At 34.3% G+C, this 24,031-nt stretch overlaps 1 protein-coding gene across 3 annotated transcripts in view; it reads left to right on the top strand.

The window, feature by feature from the left end:
• The window catches only part of Pcdh10 (protocadherin 10), a 57,270-nt gene that overhangs the window by 8,056 nt on the left and 25,183 nt on the right, over positions 1-24,031 (top strand). For 2 of the 3 annotated variants that reach the window (XM_041658901.1, XM_041658903.1), the window contains exon 4: positions 5,759-6,064. In XM_041658901.1, the coding sequence (XP_041514835.1) occupies positions 5,759-6,064 (306 nt within the window). Of the gene's footprint in view, positions 1-5,758; positions 6,065-12,749; positions 13,010-24,031 lie in introns of those variants that run through there. The other variant, XM_041658902.1, reaches the window with a different exon arrangement.

The raw sequence follows: 24,031 nt of genomic DNA, 5'->3' as shown, positions 1-24,031 counted from the left end.
TCACTAAACTTGATAGGAGAAAATGCAATAAGATCAGAGCAACAGTGGAAAAAAAAATAAAAACTCTGAATTCTCTCTTTTAGATTGTGCCTCTTGCCTGTGCACAATGTAACTTACTGTTTCACCTGCTCAGATTTCCCATCTTTTGCTTTACTTCCTCAATTTTTCTAGGTTAACCTTACTTTATTCTTATTTATTTGCACAGTACATCTATCTATTCTTTCTTGAGTTGTTTCCTGTCTTCTTTATTTTTCTCCTTCCTGCTCTTTTGCTGTCTAAGCTTACAGCAGCCTCAAGCCTTCTTCACAGAAAGGCTGCCGACAAGTAGGCAGCTGCAGAGAGTCACATAAGCTTTCTCAGTTGGCCACTGCACCTGGCTCCATGCACAAAATTCCTGGGTTTGACCACTGCTCCATATCAGTTTGCTTTTTATAGCCTTGTCAAGGTGCTTTCTGCTTTTTTTTCACTACACTATTGATGTATCGGTTAGATATGGCAGGGGTCCAGGGAGATGTGGTAAAGGCTTGAATAAGCCATCACAAAGGGAAAACTGATTACCTACAGTCCAAGGACCGAAAACTAATTTAATAAAGCGTATTTTCAAGCTTCTTTAGTAAGTCAGTATTTTAAAAGATATATTTTTCTGTCTTCGAATAGGGATATAGCATCTTAGCTATATGATTTTAAAACTTACTAAAGTATATTTACATAGATGTCTTTAGTTGTAAGAAACAGGTCTTTATTAAATGTCTATGCTCATAAAATATGACAATGAGTTGTGAATTTATTTTATTGCCTTCCCCTTTCAAAAGGTATGCTAAAAGGGAGAATTTCAGATAATGTCATTACTTACAACAACTAAAACTTGCCAGATTTGTCTTACAATATTTTGTTAAAAGAATTTAAGACATTTATTCATCATGCATGGTAAACTGTTGGATATAAATTTAAAAATAAAATAACTAGAATTGTCATTTTTTCAAGATAGTAAGTAAAATATATATGTCATGTATTACATTAAACCATTGACTAGCTAAAACTTTTGCAAGAGAAATCTTATTTTCCGTGAACTATGAATATCATTTTCTTATTGCTACTAAGATTTCAGGTAGTGATAACAAAAGCCTTGACTGATAAATACCTGGGATTCACTCCAGCTGTTTGCTAAAGCTTGCTTTGGCTTCTGGTGAGCTATGAGCTACAATCTGATAAACTGAGGATGCTTATAACTGAGAAAATGGAGACGAGAACATATTGAGAGAAAATGGAGAACACAAGTTGTTTGAAAGCTGATAGGAAGGGATAGGTTTATGATGTGTGTTTTATATGTTAATGAATAATGATAAATATCTCACCCTGGAATAGTCTTATAAATTACCTCTACCTTATAAGTGTTGTTAATATGAAGTACTTTTGAATACTTTGAAGGGTGGCTAGAAATGTTCTCAAAAATTAGTTTGTTTGCTTTAAATTTGTTTTTAACACACACACTAAAGGTTTGATTAGAAAGAAGAATTGTCTTATATTATTATCAGAAAAGAACACAATTTGGATACACTTCTAATTTTCTTCATAATAGCATTTCTCAACAGAACCGCCAATAGCTATTGTCTAAAATATAGATTCATGTATATTAAATTTATCTGTGTCTATCTTTGCAATAAAGTCAGTTTCTTATATCAGCTGTCATAATTGCAGAATATTCCTGAGGACCAGCAAGAAATGACCAGAAATAATAACTGCAAGTAAAATTACATATCTTGAGACACTTTGTAGATGTCATAAATTTTTTTTAAAAAAATTGTCCTATGTTTTTCACATCTCCATACATGACATAAGCTTAATCATAAATGCATTCAAAAAGAGAATATTATGTTGAACTTATTAAATCTTGAACCTTCAATTGGAGCCGTAAGAAGTAGTGAGAACAAGGTGGATGCTCTGAGTTGCATCACAGGTAATGGAATTGGCATCTTGTCTGTTACGTGGTCACGTTTTCACAAAAAGTAAAAGACCCTTCCACGTATTTGGTAATTAAAGTTACACAGTCAATGTGACTAATGATGAATGATAAAAGAACATTGTTAGCCATCTCGTTGCTCCCCTGTGTGAGAATGCTTAATGGGATACATTTATTTAATTCTCCAACTATTTCACTAAGTGACAAATGAAAAAAGTCTATTTTCCATTAATTTCTCTGTTTCTTATTTGAAGTTTATTGATTATGCTGTGGTTTTCATTTTCATTTTGTAACTGATTTTTCATCATAAGAAATATATCCACTTGTTTTATTGATAAAACTGGTGAAATAAAATACTCAGGCCCTATTCCAGACACTTCACCTTCTATTCCAGTTATATACAATGATATATAATATTGCCAAGAAAGTCTCACTCTATAGCTTCATAACCTTTTTAAAGCATTGCTTACCAAATTTCTCTGTTGTCAGATGAGACTGTTTTGTACCAAGCTTTCAGTGATCCTTAATTTTTGTTAGCAACAGGCTATGAACACTTATTTATTTAGAAGTGTTTATGAATTAATTTATTTATTTAGAATTATTTATGAATAAATTCATAGCATTTGTTATATAGAAAAATTTATTACATAGAAAAAGTTGTCAGTTTTCAAGATAAAAATATGTACAATTAAATATATAACTAAATATAAAATAATTTATAACATCAAGAGCTATCTTAACTCTGGCATATTGGTATATTAGTGAGGTCACAGTAATCTGAATTACAGTGAATACTTGTACGTAAATACTTAAAAGTTGTGAATGGCTGGATTTTCATATGTTTGATCATATTTTCCCATTTAAAATGATATGCATCAATCATATGAAGAAAAAGTTAGGAACTGGAAAACCTTTCATTAGTATTTATCTTTCCATGATGAAATATAACAATTCTACACTAATAATTTGAACTTAAGATCCATAATTCTTCAAATTTATTTTCTCAGATTTACTTTTAAAATAATTATGCATAATCATTTTTTCTTAAATGTGATTTATATGATATACAGGAGCCTTCTTTCTCCCATCACTAAATAAAACAGATAAAAGATAACCACCAGTGGATCGAAACTCAAGTCTCGTGCCAGGGATGTTGCCTGTATACCGTATGAATACATGCTCATCAGGAATGTTCTCTTTCTCTTTTAGCGCTCCTGTCTTCTTGCAGATGTGTCTAGATTGTAGTGAAACATCTCCAGGATTTTCATTCTGTTTCCAGTCACATCTTGTACTTCTGGTTTCAGTATTTAATCTCTCTGGAGATTACTCACTAGTAATCTCACCTTCAGGCTCGTCCATGGCAGTTATCAATAGAATGTTACAGCGAAGGATGGTTTAGCATCATGCGTAGGTTTGTTTAAAATGAAGTCGCTATTTAGTGGGATTAATAGACAGTAAATACCTTGGCGTCGTTTCCTCAAAAGGTAACTTTTTTTATAGTTAATGCCCATTAACTCAAAAAAAAACTTGCACAGATTCTACAAGTTTTATTTTTTTGAAATATTGTTTTCTATAAACATTTTCACTTAAATCAGTGTGTAATAGTAAATCAGTTGAAGCATTACATTTTCCTTTGAGAACGTGAGACTTCTAGATATTTGGGCTATTAAGAGTCAAGTGTACTCATTAAATAAATTTCTATGTTAGTTTTAAAATCCAGCTTTTCATACATTTGAAAGACTTTATGATATAAATTAATTATGCTTTAGTTATTTGAAATTAATCAAAATTGTGCTTACCAGATGGTTCAGTGGGGAAAGGTCCTTGGAACTCAACCCGATGAACTGAATTTCATCCCTAGTAACCACATAGTGGAAGGAGAGAAACCACCCATGCAAGTTGTGACCTGACCTGACCCACACACATGTGCTATATAGTATGTGTACACACACACACACACACACACACACACACACACACACACGAAAATAGATATAAATTTAAAACACTAGGAAGATTCGCCAATATTTAAAACATTCAGTCAATATACTAGCATGTTTAGAAAAGCATTGGAACGATATATTTCTTTACATTCTTTTCTGTGTTATCCTCTATACCAAGTGAGTATCAGGTTGGGTGGGCATGGTGACGGTTGACTGTATTTGGGTGTCGAAGGCATGAAAATTAAGAATTTCAAGCTACCCTAAGCTACTTAGCTATTTCTAGGTCAGCTTGGGTTGTATAGTGAATCCCTGTTTCAAAAAGTAGAACAAATGATACAAACAATGGAGCTGGAGGTATGACTTAGAAATCAAAAGCACCAGCTGCTCCTCCAGAGGCCCTGAGTTCAATTCTTACAAGTTGCTTGAGGCCAACGTATAATAATTCATGGGAGAGGCTAGAAGGGGAGAGGCCAAAGAGGGAGAGGAGCAGAGAAAAATATATAGCTCAATAAATAAAAAAATAGATAAATATCATAGCTATCAAAAATTCTTGGACTATTGAGATAAATGAGTCAGCCAAGTGCTTGTCTTTGAATCCTGGAGACTAGAGATCAAGTACCTAAGTACAGGTAGCTGGTTTGGGTCTGGAAGCATGCACTTGCCATCCCACTGCTGGGGAAATGTAGACAGACAGAACCTCAGTGCTCACTGACCAGATGGCACAGCTTACTTGGCAAAGTCCAGGTCAATGACAGACTCCATCTCAAAAGACAACAAATAAAAGACAGTGGGTAACGGCTGAGAAATGATGTGCATATACAACTAGTTACTTGCACATCTACACACATCTGGAGACACACACACATATGTATATGTACATATTTGTACATATACAATACCCACAAATTTTTGTACATGATTCAAAAACTAGATGGACTTTCTTGGTCACAACCAGGTAACATTTAATAGTCTTGTTTGTCTAATGAATGTGATAAAATTTGTAGTGTCATTTTCAATCTGGGTACATATAAGTTGTGCTGACTAGGACCAACATTTACAGTACAGATGAGCACTAAGGAATATATCAATATTATCTTGAGCAGTTTCCCAGTGCTTTCGGTTACTGTGGCTGCCCTAATTATCGTCATTTGTTTTGGTTTGTGCAAGGGGGTAAGTATAAGCAGTGTATAGGCATATAGACTGCCTGAGTTCCAATGACAGATACCTTTAGGAACTCATTTCCCAGGAAAGTAAGAACCTTACTGTTTCCTATGTACAAAATGGACAGAATTCGGGCCATTGGCCATTTGTGAATTTGGGCTGAGTTACTGTTGAATTTTACTTTCCATTTAAAATCTAAAGTCTGTTGTCTGACTGTGATCAGAGCTTGGCATACCCTTTCTGTGTTTGTAGGAACATCAGAAGATGCTTTGTTAGAGGACGTAGTTTAAGAAGCCCAGGTAGCTTGGGTTTCTCTCTATTTTCAGTCCATGAGAGAGTTTTCAAATATGCTTTGTCCATTCACTCTTTTCCTCAACTTTTAAAAAGTTGGCAGCCAGCATTGTTTCTTTTCCACTAGTATTCTGAGTTTAAAAACTGTTTCTACAACTTTTTTGCCATTGAGTCAGAGCTTTTACGTTTGCCAATCATGTATCCTGTTTTAAATGATAGGGCAAATGATATTATTATTATTATTTGTTTTCATCAGATTAAGAGAAAATTTGCTTAGTAAAATGTTTTTCCCTATCAATACATCACCTCTAGACTTTTCCCCACTGTATGGCTGCCCATGGTGACTACATCTGGAGTTTCTTGTCTCTTCCCTTTTTCTCTCTACGGTTTTCTCTTCTTCCAGGTATGGATCTCTTCTCTAACTGCACTGAGGAATGTAAAGCGCTGGGCCACTCCGACCGATGCTGGATGCCTTCATTTGTCCCTTCGGATGGACGTCAGGCTGCAGATTACCGCAGCAATCTGCATGTCCCCGGCATGGACTCAGTTCCAGACACCGAGGTCTTTGAACCTCCCGAAGCCCAGCCTGGAGCAGAGCGGTCCTTCTCCACCTTCGGCAAAGAGAAGGCCCTGCATGGCACCCTGGAGAGGAAGGAGCTGGACGGATTGCTGTCTAGTTCACGAGCGCCTTACAAACCACCATATTTGAGTAAGTATCACACAAAAGTTTACATCAAAGTGGTTCCTCTTAAGAAGTAAAGGTCCACATTCTTATTGCTGAAAACTGTGAGTTCTTAGAAACGATGATGAAAATTGCTTTGAGTTTTAAGCAGTACTTGAGGATGGAAAACTGAAACAGTTAGCAGGAAGGTGGGCTCTGTTGTTAGGGCTATGTTTAAAAGACACAGGCTAGGTTTTTATGAAAAAATATTTTCAGATGTTCTATATTTCCCTAGAGTGTGGAACCCTTGTTTACTTGATTTCTGTGTAATTTGAAGGTCCAATCAAAGTCAGAGTCCTTTGGAGGGGGGTGTAAGGCATTCTGGGTATTGAACTCAGAGACTTGTGCATATCAGACAAGCACTCTACCGCTGAGTTATGACTCCTGGCCTAGTCTCATGTTTCCTGATGATATTGGCTGGTATCATCAGCTAACTGTGGTTTATCAGAATGAAGTTAAACGTATTAGACCAAATTTTGAGAGCAGTGTTGTTGTATATACTTCATACTGAGCTTTCACTAGAGATTAAGAGGTTTGCTGGTAAGGACTCAGGTCCGTAATCAGAGTTGGAGATACTGCGTGACAGAGTGACCAGTAATCTTGTAGCGTTGAGACAACAGACATTATGGCCCTTAGTTCAATATAGACATGTATTGTGGATCATCCTATACAGTCATATGACAGTGAAAATGCTTGGAGTTTCTATGATAGCTTTCCTTTGAAGACCTCAGTAATGCAACTATTCCATTTAATATCTGCTCCATAACATCGTCTCCTTTTTGCTAAAGGATAAATACTATTTATAATTCAATTTCGGTTAAGCCACATAAGTAATACTCGATCGAGGTTAAAAATCCATGGCAACTCAATCTAAAATCGAAATCTACCTGGTATTGAAAATTCTATTGCATTTGATATATTTTTTCATCTTTGAGTATCAAGAAAATATTCATTGGCTCATAAAACTGAATAAAGATTGAGAAGTATTGGAGATGTATTATTTTTATTGAAGCTGGTAAAATAAGAAAGATTTAAAAAACTTAAAGAAAAGAAAACAAACTGAGTATGCATAATATATAGCATATATATGTATATATTAAGAGTGTGTAATTCAAAAATCACATAATAAATTATTGATGTCATGGTTTCTAATGTTTGACAATAAGAGCAGGCAAGTGTTCCACTGAGGTCCTCATCAGATTCATAAATAGTGATGATAATAGTGATCTTTTTTTTTTAAGTGAAAGACTGTGTTCAGGTTCTTAAATTTTAAGGAAAGACTGTAACTCCAGAGGATACACCACTTTAGTATCACAGAGTTTGATAATTATGCCTTTTTTGAATCACTGATTCAAAATTAGCCTTAATTTTATTTATACTATATAAAACATAAATACATAAATTATTGGGAGTCCAAAATCCAAAATTAGACATAGTCATACATTCTCGCTTTTTCAAAGAGAGCAAAAGTCAAATTTTATAAAGCAGACCATGATGAGGTCTTCTTAAACTGAGTTATAGATTTGAAATTGTTCTTACAAATAAAATGTTTCCAAAATAAAATGAATAGTGCCACCTTGTTTTGTGTAACTTTAAGGATATGTTTTAGAGAAAACCATTATTAGCAATTTTAAAAGGGAAAATTAAAAGATATGTGATTCTAAGGAATAAAAAGTATATACTTTTAATGAATACTAATATTTCCTTTAAGGACATATTGTCAGGTTAAGACAATCCACAGAAAATGGAAAAGCAACTCTCTTTTTTATAATTTTGTGAATACAATGTTTGGCAAATTATACTTCTATTTAAACCTGGAACTTGTTATAGCTAAAAAAAGATCTTCTTAACTGATTTTTGCTTTTAATAATGATTATAGTAATCATATTTTTTATTAGTAACAACACTATCTCTATTTTATTGCAAAATTTTCTATTTTGTAAGAATCTAATATTCTCATTTAGAAGTTTGAATTTAGGGGCCATTTGTTTCATACGTAGTTGTGTTAGCATAATCAAATAAAAAATCTATTATTGTACCTTGTAAAGTCAAATTTGGTCCTATATTGATTAAACATGTCTGTTGAATCAAATTAGTCTCTAATTACACATATTTTTCACTATGGATTTTTTCCAACTAATATTGTTGCAAATACTCAGTGTTTGGAATGAAGTGTGACCTAAGTAGAGAATAAATAGGAAAAAAAAAGGCCGTTTTTATTTATCATGTACTTAATTTACCCTGGAATTTTGAGTATGTATGAGTTTCTCCTTTTTAAAAATAACAATATTTTAGTGATTTATGTCATGTTAGATTCAGACAATCACCCTTAAAGTTATATCTTGACATAGACTTAATAGACACCGTCAATTTTAATGTTAGTCCAATAGTACACACTATACACTCAGGTTGCTCCATCATAGGCTGAGGGGTTTTAATACTGAGCCATTTATCATCATGAATGGAAACATTCTCATATTCTAAATTAAAAACCTCGTCCATCATATGATTAAAACCCCAAAAATTCATGCCAATTACTTGCCTATCAGAATGTTTAAATAATTATTGATATTGCTGTTTTACTTTTGTTAACTATGCATTTAGTTTTATAATGAGAGTAATATAATTTGTTGTTTAGGAAAGTAGCTATATATTTAGTAATTTTTTAAAGTTTCCAAAAATGTCTCCTGAGGTAACCACTGTAATTTATATAATAATGATGAGCAAAGGTCAACATGAGATAAAAAATATAAATTAGATCATTGTCTATGCTGATCCCTCTGAGTACTATACCTCTGATAGTGTTTTTTAAGCTATACTAAAGAAAAAGATGCGAGGTGTTTGCATACAAGGAAAATGACATGGCAATCTAAACGAGTCACATATTTTTTATTAACACATAGAAAAACGTCCAAAGAGTTCAAGATGATCTGTTTACTCAACTGGACCTTACAACAACTGGTATCATGCTGATACCATCTATCAATACTTCCTTAGTCACAAACGCTGCCTGACCTGTGTTTTCCTACTTATATTACAGAGTTGAGGATTTCATGCTCACAGCAAAACTGTGTATATTGGAAACAGATAGATTTCCTAGATTTACCTGAACATTTTCACTTTAGTTTAGCTTCATCTTACATTTTATTGGATTAATAGAAATCCTAAAACACAAATTTAACTTTTAACTGAAGTTAATAATTGCTTTCGGCAATTTAGAAGCCAATTTAAAAAGGGAAAAAGACATTCTCTGGAGATTAGCAATGACATTGCACTTTTGTCATAAGGATTCTTAGGGTGTGTGTTTTTATTATAGGCATTTTATTTAAAGCAATTTCATCCTTTAAATGACACAATGCATTACTTGAAACAATCTGGCTAGTCTCAGAAGATAAGGAACAGAAATAATTTAACCACAGCGATGAGGAGATGGATCGGTGTGTATAGTGCTTGCCTTGTAAGCAGGATAGATAGCCAGAGTCCAGGTGGTCAGAACTCTAATCAAATGCAGGCATGGAAGTAACCCTGGCAGTGGTCAGGCTGGTACAGCTATGCCCCTGTGTGGCCAGCTAATCTAGGGGAATTGGTGTGTTTCAGGTTCAGTGAGAGACACTGTCTCATAAGAGAAGGTAGAGAAGGGATTAAGGGAGATACAGTGACAAATTGCATTGGCCTACACAAGAACCAAGACCTGCACCCCACAGATCATACCCATTCAAGCGTGCACATGCAAACTCTCTCTTCCTCTCTCTCTCTCTCTCTCTGTCTCTCTCTCTCTCTCTCTCTCTCTCTCTGTCTCTCTCTCTGTCTGTCTCTCTGTCTCTGTCTCTGTCTCCCTCTCTCTCTCTCAAAAAATAGCTTGATGAAAGGCAGTTGATTAGAAAATGTGTTACTTATATAATTGGCCAAAACCAGAATAAACAAACCAATACTGAGCTATATTTGGAGTCACTCCTGAGTATATGTTAATGTTAAAATGTTTTTGGCAGTAAATCAGTGTGGTCCAAACTAGAAAGCAGAAGCAATGCGGCAAAAAAAAAAAAAAAGCAAGCATGAGGATACACAAGGAACATTTTCTGATAATTTTATTTTTTTTCTTTAAGATATGTTCATTTATGTCCTCTTTCCCTCCAGTGTGTAGTAATCATTCATCCTGTATTCGTGATATGGAATTTTTTGACACATTCAACATATTAAATGAAGCAATGAAACATGGCTGATGTAACGTTCTTGAAAACTTCTTAATCCCAGAGAACTTTCTAGACTCATCAGTTTAGAGAGAACCACTTGCTGAAACATGTTGTAGTCCATCAGGCCTTCATGTTAGAAGCATTTGGACTATTGCTTGTGCAGCAAAAGATCACTTGTTCCACTGCTTTCTATCAGCTTGTGCATTCTTTTAAAATTTTGCCGCTCACTTCGACCACAATGAAAAGATAAAAAATTTAAAACATTGCACCTAAATTGTTGCTGATAGTCTACCTAGATCTCTTCTTAGTGAATCCAAAGTTAGTTAACAGCTCGTTTTGGGCATCGGCTTCTGAGCACTTCCAGCCTCGAGCTGATGGGAAGTGAGGAACATGCTTTGTTTAGTAACATCTCTCCCAATGTCTTCATTATCTCAGTGTGCCTTCTGTGAGTTTTCATAATTTGCTGAACTCAATAGTGTGTTGAGAGCATATACAGAATTCAAGACAAAATGACTTTCTTACTGACACTCATTGCTAGAATATTTATATAACTCTGTGCGGTGGTATTTTTGGGATATGTCCATTCCAGTAACGCCATTGTATAGCAGATTTGTTAAATCTACAGAGTGTTTTTTATTAAAGTATTTTAAAGAACATTTCTGTCATATAGTTACAGCCATCAGTAAATGATTTTATGATTTTTGTGATTTTTCTTTTCAGCAAAATAATTTCTTTGAATGCTCATTTTTCCTTCAAGCTCGGTTACTTATTAATCAAATATTTCTGAGAGCTTTGTTGTTGATCTCTTGTTCTTCTTTCCTCACTCCCAGATCCATGAGCCCAATTTACTTAGATTTTCACTTCATCCATTTTTGACAAATCCCAGTTCTCACTCTAGTGGAGCTGTTTCTCGATTAACTCCCGTGACTCCAGGATTATAAAGAAATCTCCTGTAAACAAATAGCTTACTCACTTCTCCAGGAAATTAATGATAACAAATAATCAGTAGCACAGCTCAGCCCTGTGTCTACTGTCAGAATCTGATGTTCACCTAATCCCGTTAGTTCCTATATGTGCAAACCCTTCATGTATTCCCAGTTTCCATCATGACTGCGCTTAACTGAAGACAGCAGCTGTCTGGGTCCTCCCTATAACCTAGGGATATGAGACAACTGGTTGTTACGCTGCTCTTCAAGTTCTTTCTTCTGGTTAGAAGTTATGAAAACTCTTCAGAGAGGCAACAGTGAGACCCAGTGTTTCATTTCCTGTGCCAGTGCTCATCTGCCAGTGCTGGGGGTTTCTTACCTTGGCATTGTGTGTCTCCATAGCTAACCTCTTACCACTGCACATCTTTACACTGGCTGATGGCAAACTAGTGTCCATCCCAGAAAGCCCTAATCCCTTTGCTAAGGAATTCTTACAGTTCCTTTAGTCACTGTTCTTGCCTTATTCATAACCCTGCAATTTTTAAAGTGCCATTTAAATATGTCTGTCAATTCAATTGACCTGAGTTTGATAATCTTATAAATGATTTACCCAAGCCATCATATGCTGAGAAGAAACTTGTGTGATCATTATTAAAAATAGTGTGTTTCCAAGCAATTGCAAATGTTGCTAAAATTTGCTTTTGTCCTATATTTTTTCTCCTGACACAATTACTCTCTTGACACTTCCAGATGTACTGAGCAATGCATAGTATATTTTAAATCTGTCATGAACAGTGAAGAGCGGATATTTTTTAAGTATGTGGGTTTACATAATACTATCATCATTCATTTGTTCACATATCTTGGCATAAGCACGATTTCTGCACTTTTAAAGCAAATATCTGCTTTCACAACTTAAAATGTTAGTTTAGTCCTTTATTTAGATAATATATGTAGGGATTTTAGAGGGCAGTAAAATTTGAACTTATTCGAGATAATGGTGTTTAAATTATGGTTTACCATTCATCCGTTTTAGAACTTAAATTTCTTTTGATTTGTTCTTATCTTTCAACATTTTCAGCATTTAAACTTATTTTGATTTGTTCTTGTAACATATTAAATCTTAAGGGACTGAAATTGTGATTCATGACTCTTGACTCTTAGCATTTTATTTAAAACCACTTTGTACCTTGTCTGTGAGGTGTTCCTCCAGCTTCATGTTTTTGAGTATCTTACATGTGATTCTCCATCTCTCACTTTTCTATGAAGCTAGTAAGTACATGCCTTCTTCTAGATTTAGCCATCTCTTTGTTTAATATCCTGTATGAATACTGTTTACTGAAGTCATTTATAATTATGTCTTTGAGCAAATATACAGGATTAGTTAAAATGTTATTCAAGAATGAATGTGAAGAGAAGGGAACAGATAAAGTTAGCTGTTATTTTACATAATATTCCATTTGCTGTGAGACTTTGTGTAACCAAGGAAAATTTATATCCTGCACACTTTCATTTTTAGCATATTAACATTTTTGTATACCTCATTTTATATTACAGATCATTTCCACCCTCTTTCTTGTTTTGCACATTGGAAGTAAACCCATTTAAGCATTTGTCCATCATAAGATTCTAACATAAGAAGATAATCAATTAAAACCTAAGTAGAATTATTCAATGAAAAGGAACGCCTACATATGGAATTATTTTTCCTGCTTCATCTTACTGAGGATTTCTGAATCAACATATGAATAATTTAAGTTATAAATATCTTGTAGATAATCCTGGAATATGCAAATTGATTTGCCTATAAATATCATTAAACAATATTCAATACTCAGTGTCCTAGACTCTTCTTGGCTGAGTGTGTCTCATAAACTCCTTCTTTGTGTGGAGTTAAAATTATTTAGATAATGTAGCTTGAAAATAGTGTAAGACTGTTGTTATTGGTTGTTTAAGACTAAAAAATTATAAAACTAGGCCCAGTAGATAGAACAATAATTTACTATTCAGTATTCTGAAGCGGGAGGTTCAGTGCCAATCTGGTCTGTAAAGAGAGCTCAAATACTGCCTGGGGGAGTTATAAAGACACTGTCTCAAAAAATAAATTAAAAGAGGGTGGGGTATGGTGTTTAGGGTGGAAAGCTGCCTAAAATTTGCAAAACTACCTGATGGGTACAGCCTCTAGTATTATAAAAATACTACATACACAAATACTGGTGAATAAAAGCTAAAGCCAGTCTCATCTTTGCTGGTGCTATATCGAGAATAAAAAGTACTTGAAATTTGGGGCTCCTTAGGTTGTCCTAGTCACTGCAAAGAATAATCTAGATCATTCCAAGTGGAGAGAATAGAGAGGTCTGAAAGCATCGAATCTCAGAATGCTATTAATTTTTAAAGGACATGGATAGAAACAACTTGTGAGCCAGAAAAGCTTGTATTTATAATTGGAGTTTTAGCTCTGAGTCTAGAGTCAACCCATAACTTGATATTTAACACATATACTATGAGTTACATAGCAATGTCCTTCTTACTGTATGCTTTTTTTTTTTCAGAGACACCCTCTTAAAATATTTGAAGAGATTTTGCAGACTGTAATTGTGATTAAGTTTCGGTGTCTCTACAATGGAGTGCCAGTCAAAATGATCAATTATAGCTTGAAGTAATTGAGATCAACAAATAATTATCAATACATTTCTATGTTCTATCTTCATCATTAGGTTACATGGGTACATCCATATTTATACACTCACCTGGAAGTACTGTACACCAACATACCCTCAACAGGAGTATTGTACTTCATTGAATTTAGTTTTTAATTGTTTCCAAAAGTTATCACAGGTAGAGCTGTGGTCATGCTTGACAATGGAATTCATTTAATCAGCTCCCCTCTTGTCTTCTGCCATGGATAGGACAAGTTACTTGTTAGTCAACAAGGTGATGCAATCAATTTTAGTTTATCCATTCAATATTTAAGATTAGCCTTTTTCTTTTTAAAGCAACAGTGAATAAAGCTCAAGAATAACAGCAAATTAACTATGGCACTGTAGGCAAATTGCATTGCTTGTTTCAGTGCTAAGTATTGAAACAAGGATGTTAATTTTCACTGCTAGAAAAAAAATGTAGTTAACATAGCATTTTCTCCTTTAAATATTGATATTTCCCTTAATCATACACTATACCGTCCCAAGTCTTATGTTGAGTACTTGATTATTACATACTTTTACTCACTGAAAAGTTGACTTTAGTTTATCAGTAACAATTTTAAGTTTCATGTATATGCCAATGGCTATGTTTGCGATGAAAATTAGATACTATTATATTGTACAAAACAATATTGATGAGATATTACTATATAGCTGAGGCAGGTGTCTAACTCATGGTCATCCCAACTCAGCAATCTCATGTTGGAATCATGGGCCTGTGTCATCGGGACAACTGCTAAGATAGAATCTTTGAAAATGTTTTGTTTACTTGTTTTTACACAGGGTCTAGAAGTATAGCTCAAGTTGGCCTCTAACTCAAAAACCAAATAAATCCTTACTTGTTAAAAAATCAACCTATAAACATGATATTCAAATAGGTTTTAAGGTTGATTATGTGCAAAAACATCAATGTAAATAAGTAATGTATAATGAGTGAAATCAATTACAGATACAGTTTCTATTTTAAATTTTGGTGTAGGAAGAAATGGTCATAGCACCCTGATTCCCCTCTCATCTCTAATTAAGGATGCAGTAGGTTGCTTTTTTGAAGTGCAACATATCACAAGGCCATGAATCAACTGTGACATTAGCAAACTGAGTAAATATGGCAGAGGCGTCTTGATGGAATAGACTTGGTTGACTTTGTAACTTCAAAGTGTTTCACAGGAAGGCTTGTGGGAGACAGTCCATAAATCTGAGAGTTAGTATGATAGTCTGTCAGCTGTTGTACATCTGAAGTCTAGAAAATTTGTATAGAAAATGGTAGGCGATCTTAATCACTATATTGGTGAAATTTTGAGATATGTTACATGTAAGTTTATATAAATTATGCATCAGATTTTTATCTTTAAAATGAACATAAGTATTTACCTATTTTTTTACGTCAGTCTTTCTTGGGAGACCAATTGTTATGAAATAGATTATGTAACAGCAATTGATTCCTATTATTAAATTAATGTGTTCAGTCATATGATATAATAGAGAAATTTTATACTGAATATTGTTACCACAAGTTTTGACTGAATTTGTTTCACCCAAAATCCAATATAACTTTATTTTCATTCAAACAGTTAAAAATAAATCTACAAGTCATGTTATTTAACTCATATTTAACTATGAGTTTCAAAAGAGATAGTTTTCTTTTAATTCAAAAACAAGATTAAGAAATATATTTGAACTGAATATTTGGTACTGCTTAATTCTATAAATATACATTTATAGATGCTTTATATACTCTAACCTTGAAAATATTTCTTCATTACTGTTGTTGGTCAAATTTCCATTAGTCACATAAACATTATTTATACTTACAAGTAATTTGGTTTTAAAGATAGGAAACATTTTAAGATTTTAGTGATGTGTTCTGTACATAAAAACCCTGAAAATTCATATAAATACCTAACTTAAATTTTCTCAAGTTGAGGACTCTCCTTCTATGTAATCAGTGTCCTAAACATCTGTCCAGGTTCCAAAACACTGGAAGTATTCCAAGGCCCTCCAAGTCACTGCCACACCTTGTTTAGAACTATTTCTATCCGTACTAATGATTATTCTATTTGTAATTTAAGCTTCTATTATTGGAATAAATGAAATGATGTAAAATTATACTAAATTTTTTTAGCAAGTTATTGTTCTGATAGTATTGGAAAATTATCAGCAAGCTGTATTATCTACTAATGTATATAGAAAAGAACAATTTAGGGAGCAGATTTTTTAAATATATAGCATATTGTAGCTATCTTTGTGTTTAGTCTGTCAGAAATGCTTCGCTCTTATCTTTGTGTCTTTTTGATGGACTAAATATAATATGCTATTGATTTAGTAGATTTTATGGAAACACACAGTTGAATATGTCAACTTAAATGCCAGATTATAATAAAAGAAATGTAAAATCGAGATGCTAGAACTTTATATCTCTTTGAAACCCCAGTAGAGAATTATCGCAATTTGTGATAATGTTTAATGGAAATTTAGAATTATAGATGAACATGATAAAAATCAACACATCTAAACAGTATTTTTTTTTAAAAAAAAAACATTGATGAGGGGTAGATTGAGAAGAAAAGAGGAGCAAGGACATCCTAAATCTACAGATAGAAGACAATAATCAGTTCCTCCGTCTTCAAGAGGGCAGAGAAGAAAAGAAAGCATTTAGCCTCTTGAAACGTTAAAGTAGAACTGGCGGAAATGCCCTGGCCAGCACACTGGTGTTTGCTCCCGAGGGAGGGAGAAACAGCTCACATGCTAAGCCTACAAACTCCAGACATATGCAGATGCCATCTGTGATTTGACAGAATTTCACTTTCTAGGCCCTTGATATTGCTTTTTCTCACAAAATGTTACTCTCTAGCTGAGTCCAGCAAGGAAGCAAAAGGTTCAGTTTTCCAGAGGAGAAGCTTTGAGAAAACTGCATTCCATTTCCCTTGTTTTTCTGTGTCACTGTAGTTGACTTCTTAGACTTTCTTTCTTTAGAATTTTAAAGAAAAAAAAAAAAGAAATTGAGTTTCTTGAGATCGCTGTCTTCTATCTCATAGGCAGATTTATGATAGAAAATAAGACATCAAGAAAAAGAAGCAAAATCACTATAATTTAAAGAAAACCTTTTCGGAGTTGCCTAGAATTCAAACAAGCATACATGCATCAACTATTCTATATATGCATTGAATAAGTAGATTGCATAGATTAAAAAGTTCCCCAGACCACTTAATGTGGCATCGTATATAAGTTGCTAGCAAGTGAGTAGAAATTTAACATAAACTGTGTTGGGGTATCTCATTATTGAGTTAATTTATTTTTCTTAATATGGAGAATTCTCTATGTTTGATGCTATGCTATCCTCCACTGGATTTTAAGAAAAGAAGATCAGCCTTAATGATCTGTAAAATAGTCCGCAATTAAATAGAAAGAGAGCGTTTTGTTAATTGTCATGATCGCGTTACACATGTACTTGTCTCAAGTCTCCTAGTGGTCATGCTTTTCTTACTATGTGGAAAGTGAGCAGATGATTAATGCCACATATAGTCATTATATCTGAGTTTTGTATTTTAGAGCATAGATTAAACGGTTGCTTTAACCTTGGAATGCAGAAACTTCAGTCAAACATGTGTCTTAGAAGTATGCAATGAAAGACAAAAATCATCAAATAAGAGTTAATATTAGTGAACATCAAGAGTGGATTTAACACCAGAGAGTGAGTGCCCACTTTGCAGGAAAGAATAGAAAATAATGATGTAATGAAGCCACCGAGTTCAAAGGTTTTTACAAGGGGTCAGTGCTCTTCAATGCAACCCGTGGGCTAAAGCTTGTGAATTCAGGCTACAGTAAATAATTTTAGAATTGAATATGAGCATTTTGATTGTATGACAGTACATAATTGCAATATGTATTCGTAATTTCATATCAGCCAAAAGGTAGCTCAATAGTAGACAAAATGAAATGTTTTGTTGCTTGGTTGAAATAAACTCCAATTCTTTGTGACTTGAATTAATCTAAGGAATTGGGTGATGGTATTAATGAATTTACTAAGGATTTTCTAAATTCAGGATTACATTGCTGAATTATTTGTAGAAAATAGCCTGACTTTGAATAATTTAATTTTTTTCTTCTCACAATTAAAATTCTGTAAGAGGTTATAAATGTGATCCTTGAGCATTTCAATTTTTATTTCAGTAATATCAAAATTTTATTTTGATAATTATTACTGAAAGTATACAATATGGAATATTATTTCTTTCAATGAAAACCCAGATAGATTAAAAAAACACATTCCTTTAACCTTAACTTTAAATTTTATTTAAGCTAATGTGAAGATATTACATTTGCTTTCTAATTTCAAAGGACTATCCACAATACTCTTTTTTATTATAACTATATATTATTAGAGAACCTCTTGATAGTGTAAAATTATAAAAAAATACAATAAAATGGAGGAGAACAGAGGGAGACGGAGACAGAGCAAGAGCACTAGCTAGTGCTTCAAGGTGTTCTTTGCAAATTATTGTCACGAACACCATGGCGTGTTTTTTTTTTTTAAATGTAGTTTGAATGCTGAAATACCTTATAGGTTTTGTACTTTAATTTTTCTTGGTATAGAACCACATCAATGTCCTCTAGCCTTAGCTGGCATACAGAAGAATTACATCACAAAACCTACCACAGATATATGCACAAATAGAAAGATCAAGAACTTCATTTAAAATACAACTAATATGCTCAGTAAATAAACTATAATATTCTGGAGGACTCTTCAGATGAAAGCTAAAAATGAAATCAAAAGTCTGCCTGAAATTAGAAGTGGACACAGGTGTGTTTAATAACTCACCATCCTGCGTAGCTGAACTCATTTCTTTTTCAGAGAGGTTGAGCTCTTCCTACCTGTCACCCTAAGTGTCAGGGTGGTCAGAGAGACCACCTGCCCCTTGTTCAGTCATCCTAGACAGTGAAGAAGTATAGTGTGGTCCTCAGATCTGTTCTCCACATGTCTCATGCAAACACCCACCCTTCCTATCAGAAATAAACCTTACAGCCCACAGTGCTTCAAGCAGTCAATCTGAAAACTGATAAAACCTGAGAAATACTGTATAGTCTTGCCACTTGCCGCGTGGCTATTTTGACCAGTTTTCGTCAATTTTATCCCTTTTGCTTATGTTATAACTTGGGACACTGTATTAAAATGTGTGACTTTTCTTATTCTCCTCGCAGAATTCATTTTTATGATATTTGTTCTCCCAGCCTAGGGTGGTTTCTCAAGGGTGTTCTTAATGCATTTCCTTGTGTCCGAGGTGTCATGGCAAGTTGGAGATCTGTTATACAGAGAGACAAATTAAGGCTGACCCAGCCAGTAACTATGTTATCTACAAAACTTCTTTAGTCTAGCTGTAACCCTTTCCTATCTATAAAACATGCCTAGGAGCTCATTGTGGAAATTAAATTATTTAACATATTTAAAGCACAGTGCCCAGTCTAAGGAAGCACTCATTAAGTGTGGAGGAAACCATATATCATATATTCAGTCAAAATGGAAACTATGACATCAGTCTGAGTATGGACAAAATTGAAATTCAGAGCTTAAATAGAACTAATTATGCCCTCTTTCACTCTGAGAGAAAAATCAGAGACCACGTGTTCTCTCCACAATAAATCACTATTTTTCATCTGCAGTTAATGTATTCTTTCACAGAGCACACGTGTTAAAAGTACAGTATTCCCATTTTACCCCTTTATCCATTAAGATCTTACAGAACCCAATGTCTAATATGCAGCAGAGATTAATCTTCATTCATTTTATGATGATGTTAGTTATGGCCCAGAAACTACAACATTTGAAATTTTCATTGTCTTTCTATTTTACTCAGCTTGTGTATTTATACTGAGGGAAGACTTGCTTATGTAAAACAAACAGTGACACAGAATCCTCATTTTGAAAACAAGAATTTTGCTTTCATATAGAATGTAACATGTTAGGTTTACTGATTGTAAAAAATAAGGGATTTATATTCTTTTTGGTCAAAAAAAATAAAGGAAAGAATTAAACAAATCCATATCTAATATGATTTATCAGCACTATATTTTGACAGTTGTGTTTGACCATTAGTGTAAGTTATGGCTATTGACAGGATATTGTTACGCCTAATAGTATCAGTACTTCGAAGTGAGAGACACAGGTGCTCTGCAACTTCAGAGAACACAAACCGCTGTCAGAATGGAAACTCACACATTTTTGTGAGATGTAGGAGAAATGTGTGTGTGTGTACTTAGGTCAGGGACTGAACACATAAAAGCCAAAAGGAATTCTCATACCTATTCCTTCACTAAATTATTGATTACACCTGATTCTCTCAATCAGCGTGGTATCTGAACTTTGCTCCACAGTCTTTCTAAATCAAACCGAATTATCAAATGTTGGTAAAAGCCTATTTGAAATACCCCCAAGGCACTGTGTAGATTTTACTATGTAATGGATTTTCATTTGACTTTGGGTGAACATTCTCATCGTATCAACACCAGAAAATGTGGTTACTTTATCAGAATAAGACATATTTGGTGATCTTCCAGAATGATTCCTATATTACAATGCAAATCAGGAAGTCTTATGCAGTCCAGTAACTGTGTATCATCCATTTAAAGTTTCTAATGGAGCAGAGGGATGCTGATGGGAATTGTGTGAGCAAAATATGAAACTGATGAGCAAATGCTTGAAAGAAATAATATATTTTAAAGTAAAAGTTTTAGTATGATGAATCTATAACCTAAAGATTTAGGTTATAAATCTATAACCTAAATTTAGATGCACAGTATAAATTTGTTTTGGCTAAATTCCAGAAGGTTATATTAAAGCTTTGGTTTGGTTAAATTAAAGCTCTTTCACATAATACCAGCTGAAAGAGGGAGCAGCAACTAAGAGTCTGTTGTGATCCTCGTATATTTTATGCATTTCATTTAATGCAAATTCATCTAAATGTATTACCGTACATAGATATTCTTACTGTCCCCACATTAAAAATTATTAAATAAGAATCAATTCTTATAGTAGGTTTCTAGTTGCTTCTAGAAGGTGAAGGAGAGCCTTGCTTTTTCTTGGGGACCATCCATCTGTAGTCCAAATGTTTTTAAGCAATTCACATTTGAATCCTAGGCAGATGAAAGAATACAGTTCTGAGGGCTTTGCTACGGGCAGGATGCTTTATTTTCCTGCTGGGATTCTGACTGCCGTGGCTGTGTGTTGTGACTCTAAAGGACTGAACAACAATGGCTCCAGTGGGAAATGAAAATGAAGGAAGTGCTAATGAAACTTCACATAGAAAACGAAGGAGAGACTGGCTCAGTGTAGCAAATGTAGGAAGTAGTCCCCCCCACATCCTTTCTCTGCTCCTGAAAATGCGTGGCTAAGATGATAAACAACAATAATATATAATTTATTTCCTAGGTCAATTTTGATTAGAAAACTGAAAACAGAGGTGGAAGGACAATGGTACAATGACTGACTAGCAGGCATAAAGCACGAATTTCCACCCGAGTACTGCCAAGGAGGGAGAGAAGGAGGGAAAAGGAAGGAAGGAGGGAAGGAACAAGATAACTTCTTAGGGGCACATAAGGAAAGCATGTTACTGAAAGGGTCAAATTATATCCAAGGGCTTTTTTGTTGTTGCTTTTTTTGCTCTCTCTGTGTCAATATGAGAGAATAGAATGTATAGAAACACTAGTAGACTATGATATGTGGTTATTTTCACATAAGAGGTACTTGATCTGAGGTTACTGACAATCTCCTGGCCTATTCGGATAAAATGCTTTAGAGAACATAGTCTTTACGATGCCAATAACCCTGTGAATTACAGAGTCAGACTTTGCATAACAAGACTGACTTGTGTCTCCCTGTAAAAGAATAAGCCCAGAAGCAATATTCTATGAGAAAAGAAGATTTGATCTCAGTTATAAAGTAAATTTGATATTAGTTGGTGATTATCATCTGCCTTATTCTTTTTTCTTAGTTAAAAATTTTAGGTAAAACATATCCAGCTGTCTTCCGTGGATTCCTAACTTTTCTTTGCAGCTGACATTATCTCGGGTATGTGATACGTAGACAGCAGGGCAAAATTCGTCTTTGGAAATCTCATCTCACCCCACCTCCAACCCCAACTTCTTCCACAATTGTCCTTAGAGGTGAACTTGCCTCAAGACAGCTGCACAGACCTTTTTCTGTGTAGGATATTTTATTGCTTTTTGAAAATCAGAGTAATGAAAGGCAAGCTATTTCCAAATATATTAACTATAATCCTAGTCCTCTGCTGGAATCTGAGACAGTGGTGGACCCCTTTCTGTTTTCTTTAGGCCTAGACATTTCTGCCTAATTCACTGGAATCAAGGAGAAGCACTGTAATTTTTCCTCTAATTTAAGTATTTTTTTCTAATGTTTTTTTCTAAGGTCTTCATGAAACACTTTTAGGAGATGATATGTTATAATGACAATTCTATTCATATGTCACCAGCTTTTAGTCTTTTTATAGTTAAGGCATGACAGTTTCTGCTTTATGCCCATTAGTGATCCTCATCATCTTGATACACCATTACCATGAAGATCTTGTTTACTCATCCATTGTATTATACTTTGCGAGATGAGTGCCTCCATATATAAATTGGTTGAGGCAATATATATACATATATTCTCCCCACTATGCAGGGTTAGGGCTCTTTCCTGCCCACGAAACAAGACACAACTTACATTTTATGTGAACTATAACCTTTCCAGACAGACATATACCTTTTCTCCATAATGCCTTGCAGATTCTGATGCACAAGAATATTGTCTTTAAACAGTCTGTAAGATCTGTTTGCCCATCAGTCTATAGATGTTTTAGAAAAGACTCCATGTGCCCATGTCTAGAGTTTTATTTTAAGCAAGCAGACAGCCACAAGGTTTGTAGAAATGATCTGTGATTCAACAGTGAAGTATCCTCGAAGGAGAAAGTTTCACTCTTTGAAGAAATTGTTTAGACAACTTCTCTGAGATCGCTAAATAATTATAGTGGCATCCCAGTGCTAAAAAAGCAAAAAGGTAAAAACAACAAAATACTGCAAAATTTCTGCTTCTGAAATTTTTGCTTGTATTTCAGAGTCTTCCAAGTATCCAAAATTTCATATATTTATTATGGCCCTACCTGTACTTGCTCATAGATTTCTTTTTTTTTTTTCTGAGACAGTACTTTGCCTCCTTACACCTGCTTCCCCTCATTTAAATGCTAATTTCTCAATATCCTTATTTTTGGATTGTCACCAACATATTTCATGCACACATTGCTATTAAGAAGTATGAACCAAACTCAGTGTGAGCAAAATGGAGGCACTGGGAACTGAGGGTTAAAGACAGAGGTAGGTGATCAGTACAGAGAAATTGGTTGAGGCAAATTACTTTCACTTGGGGAACTTAAATTCTAATAAAATCATCTTTCAAAGTCCAGAGTTGCGCATGTGCACGTGTGTGTGTTGCATTGCTGCAGTGGTGGGCACATGTGTGTGTTGCATTGCTGCAGTGGAGGGCACATGTGTGTGTTGCATTGCTGCAGTGGTGGGCACATGTGTGTGTTGCATTGCTGCAGTGGTGGGCACATGTGGGCACATGAGATCAGGTGTCTTCCTCTCTTGCTATAGATTGCATTTCTTGGTTTCTTTGATTGAGAGAAACTCTCAGTGGACCTCGATTCCATGTGTTTGACTGGACTGGATGGCCAATAAGTTTCAGATCTGCCCGTCTCTGTGTGTGCCGCCGTGTTCTACTTTTTCATAAGAATGTCAGGAATCAAATTTGGATTTTCTTGTTAATGTCTCAAACATTTTGCTAAATGTTCTATCTCTTCCACCTTATGTGAGGAATCTTATCAGAGCCTGGTTCTCTTCTTCTTTCTTCTTCTTTCTTCTTCTTCTTCTTCTTCTTCTTCTTCTTCTTCTTCTTCTTCTTCTTCTTCTTCTTCTTCTCCTCCTTCTCCTTCTCCTTCTCCTTTTTTTTTTGAGTTTTACGACAAAAAGCAATGAATGGATGTTCTTGGTTGGTTGTTTATATTGTCTAATAATTTAAAAAACCCAATTTACAAGAATATTGTTGAGTTTTACCCCTGCCAATTTTGTTAAAAATAAAGATATTTT

Source organism: Microtus oregoni, unplaced genomic scaffold, assembly GCF_018167655.1.
Source record: "Microtus oregoni isolate MIOR12 unplaced genomic scaffold, Mior012 000010F_ref0000083, whole genome shotgun sequence".
Taxonomy (NCBI): domain Eukaryota; kingdom Metazoa; phylum Chordata; class Mammalia; order Rodentia; family Cricetidae; genus Microtus; species Microtus oregoni.
The sequence above is the reverse complement of the archived record's forward strand: the minus strand, read 5'-3'. Positions and strand labels throughout refer to the sequence as shown.